This window comes from Corvus moneduloides, chromosome 7, assembly GCF_009650955.1.
Source record: "Corvus moneduloides isolate bCorMon1 chromosome 7, bCorMon1.pri, whole genome shotgun sequence".
NCBI classification, from domain to species: Eukaryota; Metazoa; Chordata; class Aves; order Passeriformes; family Corvidae; genus Corvus; species Corvus moneduloides.
This window is the reverse complement of record NC_045482.1, coordinates 6,929,772-6,940,801: the sequence shown is the minus strand read 5'-3', so window position 1 is coordinate 6,940,801 and position 11,030 is coordinate 6,929,772. Positions and strand designations below refer to the sequence as shown.

The 11,030-nt window shown below is 39.5% G+C and overlaps 1 protein-coding gene across 1 annotated transcript in view; it reads right to left on the bottom strand.

Annotated features, from left to right (window-relative positions):
- Window positions 1–526: 526 nt before the first annotated feature.
- The window catches only part of FAM171B (family with sequence similarity 171 member B), a 32,420-nt gene continuing 21,916 nt past the window's right edge, over window positions 527–11,030 (bottom strand). Inside the window, exons 3-8 of the mRNA XM_032114224.1 lie at window positions 10,508–10,600; window positions 10,058–10,213; window positions 8,114–8,281; window positions 4,437–4,553; window positions 3,774–3,897; window positions 527–3,503 (exon numbers count right to left, since the gene is read on the bottom strand). Of these exons, the coding sequence (XP_031970115.1) occupies window positions 2,168–3,503; window positions 3,774–3,897; window positions 4,437–4,553; window positions 8,114–8,281; window positions 10,058–10,213; window positions 10,508–10,600 (1,994 nt within the window). The 3' untranslated portion in view covers window positions 527–2,167. The remainder of the gene's footprint in view (window positions 3,504–3,773; window positions 3,898–4,436; window positions 4,554–8,113; window positions 8,282–10,057; window positions 10,214–10,507; window positions 10,601–11,030) is intronic.

Below are 11,030 nucleotides of genomic sequence, written 5' to 3'. Positions count from 1 at the left end.
GGATATTCCATACCATATGACGTCAGCTCAGATATAAAAGCTAAGGAAAGGAGGAGGAAGTGGGGGCATTTGTTATTTACAAGGTTTGCCATCTGGAGCAACCACTACACGTGTTGAAGCAGCCCAGGAAGTGGCCACACATTGCTCGCTGATGAGAAGGAGAGACTATTTTTTTTCCTCTTGGTGCACACGCAAACTTTTGCTTTTGCTTTAGCAAACTACCTTATCCCAATCTAGGAGTTGTTTTCCAACTAGGAGTTATTTTCTGTCCCCCTGTCCAGCTGGGAAAGGGGAGTGACAGAGAGGCTTGATGGGCACCCGGCATCCAGCCAAGGTCAACCCACCACACACACGCTTATCTCGAACTCAATTTGCACTTTCATACTTGTGAACTCAATAGGAACACTTCATTCATGAAGCAACTGCTCACCAGAATTTGGACTGATGCATTGCTAGTACCATCGTGGTTACCTTACATATTCTTCTAGAAACAGCACCAGACAACTGACAATCCCAACACAACAGACATATTTCACAGTAATATTTCCTGAGTAAATATTCCCAGAAGCCCAGCTGCATAGGATACTTCCCAACTCTGGAGTGTACTACAGGGCAGACAACCAAGCACTGTTCACACCACAATTCAAATATAGGCATTGTATGTTTGGGTCTTGGTACAGAACCTTAACCAAGCTCTAAGGGAAATATTTATAAAGCCTTTTTAGGATGATTTATAATCAAACTGCCAAAGCCAAAATGCTGGAACTTATTTCACCGGGGAAACAGCCTCAAAGCCACAGAAATACATTCTGTATACTGTATGAAGCACATTAAGAGATGCATCCATTTTTCTGTTAGCCAAAGTTGAAATGATCACTTTGACAAGATGAACATTAAAATTAAAGAATATTTTGATGGCCTTTCCTTCCTCTATACATATCTTAGTTACAATTCATGCATTCATGACTTTTGGTAAATTTAACTCTAAGATGAGTCATAAGTAGTATTTATATTGCATTATAGACCAAATTTTGCAATCTTCTGTCTCATGCTCGTAACCCTCCCCCCAACTTTTAAAGCCTGCTTAACTCCTCTGCAAACCTAGATAAAAGCAGCTCAGGCTGGCAAAATGTAGGCACATAAACCTCAAATGATCTCCCGTTGTTTTAAACATAAAATAAAAAGCAACAGTGCCGAGCTTTCCTGCTCAAGAAACTATTTCCAAGGCATAATTTGTCTAATCTTACACACTTCATCATGGGCCAAACTCTCGCTTATAAATATGCAGAAATTCAAGGCTATATTGTGGAGCACAATTGGCCCAACAGCATGCAGAAGAGAAGATGTTCACTGACAAAGAAGCCAAAACAAGACACTGGGATCAGGAGTAGCTGCAGCTTCAAATGCTACCAGAACCAGTCCTTTTCTGCTGGACATAGATACTTCACAACTGATGTCAGTCTTCAACTTCCATGGGCCATAACAAAGCAGATTCAAACAAAGCAGATGGGCAACATCTTAAGATAGCGTGGACCGTGAACTGCAGTGGCCACAGAGCTTGTACACTTCCCCCTTCCCCCACTGTTGTATGGAATTGCACATGGATGGCCACACAGGGAGGGCAGTAATGCTATAGAGCTCCGCTGATAAATCCAACAGAGCTCATCTGCTGGTGTTGTGGGACCAACGGATGAAACATTTCACATTGTACAAAGAAGTAGTAACAGATCCCTAGAAAAGTTCACATATAAAATGCTGTACAGAATGGTCACGTTGATTAGGAACAAGGCTGAGGAATGGCTTTAACTAGGCTACCATCACATTAGCAACAAGTACAAAAATATTAAAACATGTGCCTACATTTCTCACTGTGCATTCCCAAAGGTGTGTCCAAGAATGACAGGCTAATTAAAATGTGGGCCTTCCCCATACTGCCAATAAAATCAGGAACTGGAAAAGTTTACAAGTAGCATTTCCCTGTTTTCAATTTGCATGGAATATCAATTGCCCAGCTGAAGTTTAGTAACTCAATCTGTACGTTAAAAAAAGGAAACTTTTTATACTAGAAAACAACTTTTCCCTTGTAAACCCAACACTGCAGAATTACAGAAGCAGCCAAGAGGTCAACAACCAGCAGGGAGAGCAAAAGCACAAAGCACATTGTGTTTTAATTTATAGGAATAAGGGGCCTCTCCTCTCTTTTCTTCCAGATATTGGTTTTGCTATCTCTTTTCATTAGAGGTGGTCTATCCCTTTTTTTAGCAGAAGGGATACCAGACTCATGACTTCCTGGTAGAGATTTTTTTCTTAGACCTTCCTCATCATGCTGTTCTATGACTGGCCCATTCCCTCCTTCCATAATGTGCCTCACAGCCTGGTCCTCTGGAGTGCAAACAGTGGTCCCACTTTCACTGCTACTCAGATCCAGATCTTCCAAGTAAAGAATCTTAGAATGTGGCATACTTTTAATGAAAGTTTTCTCTCTCTCCAGTTTCCTGCTAGGATGATGCTCATTCATGTCCACACCAGAGTCCAGACTAGTATCATTACTCTCTGTTTTTTTGCCCTTTTTCAGATCTATGAAGGAATGCCTCACTTGAGCAATTGGTTTTCCATCCAGGGACACAAACCATGCTCGAGGATGTGGAGATGGTTTTCCTTTAGAGAGTTCCAGCAATGTTTGTTCCGAAATACCTTGAAGTTCAGATGAAAATGGAGTCATTACAACTGCTTCATTCAATGTCCCAGGAACAGAGACAGATTCCAGTAAGCTGTTGGTGTACCGGCTCCAGTTGGATGTTTGGGAAGGTAAGCCCTCTTCACCACCCAGGGTAGTGTTTTCATCTCTGCAGGCAGAAGGCTGGGGATGAGAGTGCACTGGCATTTTGGGGAGTGTTTGCATGTAATTGTCGCGATTCATGGGTTCCATCATGGGGCCATACACCAGCTGCCCTTTCCTTGGCAAAGTTGCTGATTTAGCAGGATGCAGTTGTTCTGGGGAGTGGAAAAGGTCTGAGGTTTGAAGAATAGCAATAGGCTGATTGTAAATATGCATTAGATGTTCTGGGATGTGGGAAAGCCCATATATCTCCTCTTTCAGTGAAAGGTATCTGTTTTGGTCTGGAATGTCCCTAGGAGCCTGGGAAATAACACTGTTACTGTGCTTTGGCTGCTGTAAAAACCTCACTCCAGCATTAGGCTCCACTGAATGGGCTGAATTTCTTGCCTGACCAGTCTGACAGGATGACTGGTAAGAAGCATCCTCTGTGTAGATTTTAAAATTGTCTTGTGATTTTCCGTCTTCTGTGTCTATGGACAGCCTTCTTTGAGGGCTGTATGAAGAAATCTTCGGTGTATATAACTGTGACTTATCCTCCAACTTTAAAGACCCTTTCACAGCATTGATGTGATTTATGTGAGTTGTTGACGTTGTCTGATCTTTTTTTATGACCTCCAGCTTAGTTGTGTTTTTTTCCTTCTTCTGTGTGTGACGACATTTATCCCTATGCGAAAGAGAAGTAAGGTGACTGCAGAGCATACTACAAAATACTGGACTGTTGACTAGCAAAGCTGAAGGTTAGACTTTGGTTAAGAAGTCATAGTGTAATGAGATATCACAAACTTAAAATGAAATTCTGTAACTGTAATTTCTTAAAAAATTTTAGGCTACCCATTATAGTTTAGCTAAGGAAACAAGTCTTAACCTGAAAAGGCTATTTTATCAACCTCAAACTCTACTCATAATGAGCCCACTGAAACTTCTTTTTGCTTACCTGCAGTAACAAAGAAGAACAGCAAAAAATCCAATGATAATGACAAGAGTTCCTCCCAGTATGGCCGTAAGGAACACTGTGTGATAGGCTGTTATGTCCTTGGAAACAGCACTAATAATGGATTCTAGATTGTCAAACAAAACCAGACAAGCATTAGTTCTTAAAACCAAATGATTCCACTTGATGTGCAGAGCTAATAAACTGAACGGTACTTTTCCAGTCATTTTGTGTTCCAATGGCATTATGTTCATCCTTCCCTTTTCACCTTGCTATTTCAGCAAACTAGAAAATATACAAACAGGTTACAATATATTGACAGGTTCATCTCAAGTACTAAAGCCTTACCATGACATCTACCTCATTCCAGACAAATTATATTTGTATTAATTGTCCAAACTAACTTAGAAAAGTGGTCTACATTTTCTACTTAGTACTCTGTCAGAGAGTCCTACCTGGTTTTGGAATAAGACATACTGTTTCTCTGATAGATTCCTTCATATGAATTTACAAAACATGCAAGAAAATCACTGTAAGGACTCAAACAAAAGTTATCCAAGTGAAGAAGCTGCATGTCACTTCTCCCTTCCTGCTATTAAATAAATAAATCAAACTGACAGCCTTACGTGGGGCATTCAGCAATTGCTTGGCCAGTTGTTGCCATACCTCTCGTTCCAGGCAGTGGAGCTGCTATCCAGTAGCCCAAGTGTTGAGCAGTGTATGTCCATACTAACTGACCATCCACTTCCTTGACCATTCCTAGCCCACGGTTTACCCAAGCACCTGGAGGGAAAAAAAGGACAAACATTGCACATGCCATGCAAGATTCTTCTATACCTCAAACCATCAGCAATTATGCTATTACCAAAAATACACAAGGTCATAAGAAAACTGAAACTTCTGACTTAGCCATTGTTTATTACACAGCTTTAGCTAAACAGGCAAACTTCCTCTCCTGACAATTTCATTGCAAATATCCCTCTGTGGCTGTTTACTTTGAAACAAAGCATCAACATTACTTACCAAAAGTAAAATTAATATGACTTATTTTCTATTAATAAATGTCTTTTACATATATGCACATAGATATGCACACAAATAATTTGAGAAAGCCTATTATATGACCTTAAGCATGCATGAAGGCCAAGACTAAAAAATGAGGGAGCAGGTTAACTGATGCATGTGAACACAAGTTTACCATCAGCTAGCAGAACTTAGTGGGAAAACATTTTAATCTTATTAAGCTGCAATAGGATAAACAATGTTTGTCTTGAATGTTTCTCTCCTTCTCCCTGCCCCAAGGCTGTAACAGTTCACTTAGCCCAAGGAAGTGCTATTGTTAGGACACACCATCTGTTTGGCAACACATGGGACAGGTATTATGGTATGCCCGCTTCTACAATTAATAAAGCGTCCATTAGAAGAGGGAGAATTATACTTAATTCACTTAAACACATTTATTGTGGGCCATCTGTGAAATTCTAAGGACAGAAAACATCCTCATGTAACCAACCTTACATATTCAACCTGCAAATACTGAGAGGTAGAGACAACCACCAGCTTTTTTTAAACACCAGTAATCGAAGTATGAAAACAGTATAGCTCATGTAAGACGGAGCTTATATGAATTTCAGTTCTATTTTCTTCCAGGACCCTTCTTTCAGCAAAGCAAAAGTAAATATCTCCCAGCCAGGAGGTAAAGATGAGGATGGATGCCTGCCACAGATGCTCACATGCACAGGCACACACAGAGAAAATATCACTTAGCAGTAAAACATGCGGCTTTCTCCTGGTGCTTGTGATGGCTGCCAGAGGGGAAGGGCAGCAGCAACCACCTAGAGCTCTGAAAGTGCTTTCTCAGCCACCTGAGAAACGTTGCCCAGAGTCAGGAGTAATACCAGCAAGCATTGTATAAAAGGCAAAAATAATTTCTAGGTGTCCAGAAGTTCTATCTTAACTGAACAAATCCATAAGAAGCTATACACTGTTTGCTGTCCTTTTCTGTAAATTACATCTTCCCCCAATATACTCCATAGAAAATATTAGGTATTAAGAAAAAATATTAAAATGTGATTAATGAGTAAGCCCATTTTCTCTATGCTTTACTGCCATTCAAGCAGAAGGATATAATTCTCAATTTAATGTTGAATGCAAGCTTTCTGGTTTTTGTAATTCTATTAAAATCCACAAAGCACTTTTAGCACTAATGCAGCAAAATATTTAGTGAGAAGGAAGACATACTCAATACAGATCAACAAATTCTGCATTTACAGCAGCTGGAGTACAATTACCAAAGCTCATTTTCCAGGAACAGTCTCAGTACTACTACACTTGGAGTAACCCCAGGGAACACTGCACAGGCAGACCTGTGAAAGCAGTTTCTATCTTTTTCCTGGTGCATATGGGTCAGCCCACACAGACCTGTTCCCTTGCCACTTCCAATACTGACATGGGAGCTCTGATTACCATCATAACACATTACCCAAGGACTTTAGAGTTAAAAATTGTGTCAGTGTCTTGCTGGGGACATCCCGCATGCAACATCTTGGATGCCAGAGCCTCATTACTGAGTGCAGCAGGAGCTATGCATTCAGCTCAGATGAGGGCCTGCTGCTCCTTATGGATGCTCTGGAATGCTTGCTGCAGAGATGAGGTGTTCAGCTGCCCTCAGTCACCAGAACCTTGACTACAGCATGCCTTGCAATTACTCAGTTACCTTGGGAAAAAGTCATTTTTCATGTGTTGGATCAAAGGTAAAAAATAAAAGAAACATATTTAAGAATAAACATCCAGAAAGTGAATACAGTTGCAAATTTTTACTGTAAGAAAGGAAGAAATGGGAGAAAAAGTTCAAGTTAAGTTATGCCCCAAAAGTTTCTGTCCTTTTTTGCCATCCTCCTTGCTCTCTCCTCAGCAAGCAGCAGTGAAGGCTCCATGTGAACAGTACACCTCAGAGAGTATCCATTACAAACAATTTGCCTTTCTGGAATCTCTGTCAAAGTACATCCCATTGGAGAGGAAAAAAACAACTGGTTTTACTGGGTTTTGGATCAGCATGCCATGATCCTGGCTCCTGTTTTACTCCCAAGGCCAACATGCTTACGTAGGAATGCTGAGAAGGACCCTCAACACCCACATAACAAACACCTTACACTGGTTTATATTCTGACCTGATCCTGTGCTGCTCCAGTTCTGTCAACTCGTTGTTTTAACAACAGTGTTGACTTAGCTTTGTTTAGGGAGTTAAAGCAGCTCAGCACAGGATGAGCACAGGAGCTGGCAAAAGTGGCTGTGGCAGTAAGAAATTTAAACCCTGGGTGATATTTTGCCACCTCAGACTAAAACCCTTTATTTGATGAAAAATGCCATCTCTTCCCACCAGTTACCCCTCTAAAGTATTCTAGGTGTATAGACAGACTTAATCTTCTATGCCAAAACTTATCCTATTTACTTTTTTCCCCACAAGACAGCCTAGCCAAATTTTATTAGCATGTTCTTAATTCAAATCCATGTTCTTCAGTTGTTCTCCATTAAGATGATCAGTTTCTTGAACACATAAACAACACTTTGTTAGAGCTGGTGTCCCTCTCCTGTACTTCCAACAGCTGGACAAAAGCTTTTTGCCTTGATAAGGAGCAGCACATGCCCTCCTAACTCACTTGCATATTTCAAGCTGAAGTGTGATGGCAACCATAAGGTACAATGTAGGACAATCAGGACATTAATGCACCCACACCTAATACAGGTCATCTAAATGGGTTATGTGGATGTAGCTCATTACTCACTCCTGACTAAAATTAGACATGAAGGGATGACAAAAGCTTTAGAATGACTAATCCCCAGCCTCCTCTTTGCATTTTGGAAGAACGATGTTGTTCCCTTGAATAACTCTTATTTCCCCTTCATTTCACTTTCTGAATTGTTTTTGTTAACTGAAGCAACATCTATTCCAGTTCTAGCATCAAAGGATGAGCTTTAGAGCTACAGTCTAGGAAACAAAGCATCCAAACCTTCAGTTCTGGTTTGCTTTCTTATAAGAAGGAATTCACAAAATTACTAGGCTTGAAATTTAACATCATCTAAAATATATGTTCTGTGAATACTCAACCTCCCACGAAAATAAAAATCCAGCACATTAAAAAAGCAGGCAAGAGGAATGCTAATGAATTTTACCAAAGCTTTTTGAACTAACAATTCAAGGTAGTCCCTTAAGAAAATTGACCATCTATTGACCATCACTTCTTAGAATAGTGCCATCACTGTTCCATGACCTGCAGTGCCGTGTGCCCGAAACTACAGGCGTGTGCTGGAAGGCAGAATAACAAATAACTTAACCCACTTACCAATTTTCATATCGAATGTCCAGGCAGGTACAGCATCTCCTGATTTTACAGTAGTTGTGGGAAGAGGAAGTGTAACCTGAATAGGACCATTTACATTCAGTTCTTTCCCAGCCAAAAGAACATTTACACATATGGCAGCAAGAGGAGTTAATTCCATGCTTTTGAAACCTGAAAACAAGAAATCTCTTGTAATTCTCCATTCATAGTTTATTTTAAAAGAAACAAATTAAGAATTAAGCTACTAAAGGCAAGTCCTCATCTACATCCAGCTACACAGTCAGCTGTTATCAATTTGGTCAAATAAAAATCAACATTACTTTTCTTCTGAACTTTTAACAACCTATGATTAAAACAAAACACAGTCATTTCTATACTAATGCTGTAAGAGAAACAGATTTGCAACATCCAGGTTCTATGCCGACTGTAGAATTAACGATGAGGCAAAACTTCTCTTGGGACGGGGGAAAGAGGGTTTTTCCCCTCAGATAATGAGGCTGCAAAACACCTAACTGATGTGAAATACAGATCATACAAGAATTTTGGTATAATCACAATGTACATAACATTGAATCAAACTGAAGGCATATGGAACTCCTCCTGTAAGGATTAATTTCCTAATTTGGCAGCCAGAATTAACTGAATAGGTAATCATGAGGCTTGTCAAAGCACTCAGAGGAAATGTTGCATTTACAAAGCAGCCTGAAAGTATCTTTCCTTTGTTTCCCTTTCAGCAGTTTGCAAATGCTCCAGAATGCCCAATATGACAAGATGGTGAGAGAAGCTGAAACAGAATTAGTAAGCAGCAGAATCATGTTAAATCTATGCAGGCTGTTAGAAGCTGGTTGTGAGAGAACTGGCACATCAGATATCAATTAGCTTCCACCTGCCCTAAAACGAAGCCTATTCCTTTAGGGGTATATGAATAATTTAAAACACATGCCAGACAAATTGAAGGGAAAACTCAAAGAGGATAAACACTGCTTAGTCTCCTATGCTTCTTCCCTTCTGCCTTCCATTTAAAGAGATGAAATACTGATAACAAAAGATTTTAAAATATCTATGTCAAAATATCAGTATATATGATGCCTTTGATGGAATGAAAATTAAAGAATAGAGTATAACGAGTTTAAACAAGCCATGGAGTGCCCTCTTCATGCACTACAATGAATTTCAGAGCCTCATGACTTCAGATCCACTGGGAATAGAAAGAAAAGAACAAAAGAAAGATGGAACTGCACACAGTACAACCTACCAGAGGTTACTGCACTTAGGCAAATTAAAAAACTATCTGATAGAATGACAAATACTAAAAAATCCAGTGGTATAAGAGCAGAGTTATGACTCATGAAACCACTTAGTGCTTCTCCAGCGAAACAGATGAACAAAAAACATTATTACAACTGTGCGCCGTATACACAGGGACCACTTGGTCCCAAACTTGCCCAGACTGACTGACTGTGAGCCAAGCAAGAGGTTCCACACAATCTTTGTGCTGGGTGCAACGCCCTAGAACCAATCACTCCAGTGAAAATGCAGAATCCCCACAGCTGAAGTCAATGGCTGCTGTTACACTGATTTCTTTAGGTTCACCTAGTTTACAGTCTGGCTATAATTGCATTTTTAAGGTGTTTACTAAACCAATTCCAGTCTCATGAAATCCTGAACATATATATATATATATGTGAAAGCAGACTCTGAAGGAGTATTTCAGTGCACCAAGATACGTTCTCATACTACAAGGACCAACATAGAGTAACACTGATTACTCACCTGATGTGTTTATAGCTTACTCCTATGGAACAAAGCTTTGTGATTTAATATAATGGAAACAGGTTCAAGCCCTCTTAAATTAAGCATATGTTTTTCTGAAACACTGTGCACTCATATGCATTTTAATATTATAATCTTTTTTTATAGGAATTCTTAACCAACATACTCACATACCTGATTTATTTAGAATAATTCCTGTTGTATAGAGAAAGCTGTCCACTTTCAAAAATTGCTCTGGCACTGTCAGATAGGCTGTAACATTTGCAATATGATTCGTTGGAAGCTTTATTAAAGATTTTGGAAACTGAACACTCAGTTGAGATTTGGCATCTGTAAAAGAGTAATATTTTGTCTTAGCCACAGTAAAACACACAAACAGTGTTTTTACTACTCTTCAGAAATCCACTTAGCATAACAACCTGTTTTCACCCGCTTTCTCCATGATTTATGTATTTCCAGTCTAGCACTTGTCACAGCCCCTCATACAGCTACGTAATTAACAGAAAATCTGGCTTTGAGTGGATAGGTATTACATGAGAATAAGATGATGCTTAATTTTTTTCCATGTGTGTACAGATGGCTATCACAAAGTGTTTAATTACAGTCTGCATACACAGAACTTACCAGACAGTTTTCCAGTAATTAAGACAGTATCTTCAAACAGCCATATATTAGCTTGACTTTGTGGGAATAATGAAAGCGTCACGGACGAGTATACTGTGGAAAATGGTAATATCTGTTACACCGTGCAACCAAAAAAAATCCTCCAAGGTCTCCAAATCCAAAGAAATATTGAACAGAGCACTTAATAAACCAGAGAGTACATGAAGACTAAATAAGTTACTCCTGTTATCCAGAGCAGCAATTTTAGTGTTTAGGCAGAAAGACCTCTGTTGAATGTTTGCTACTGTTTTATACCTTCTATGGATAAACAGTGACTAGAATTCTTAAAAGTCTCTTTTTTTAAAAAAAATCATGTACCTTTTTAAGAGTATGCAGTAGTTAAACAAGAAAACCTGTGAGGAAACACTGCTTAAGGGGAGCTGTAACAACAGGTTATACCTGTCATAGAGGACAAAAAGCATTGGCACTCCAGGAATCACTCAGGTCAACAGGATTTTTGTCAGAACACATTAACAGCTCTTTG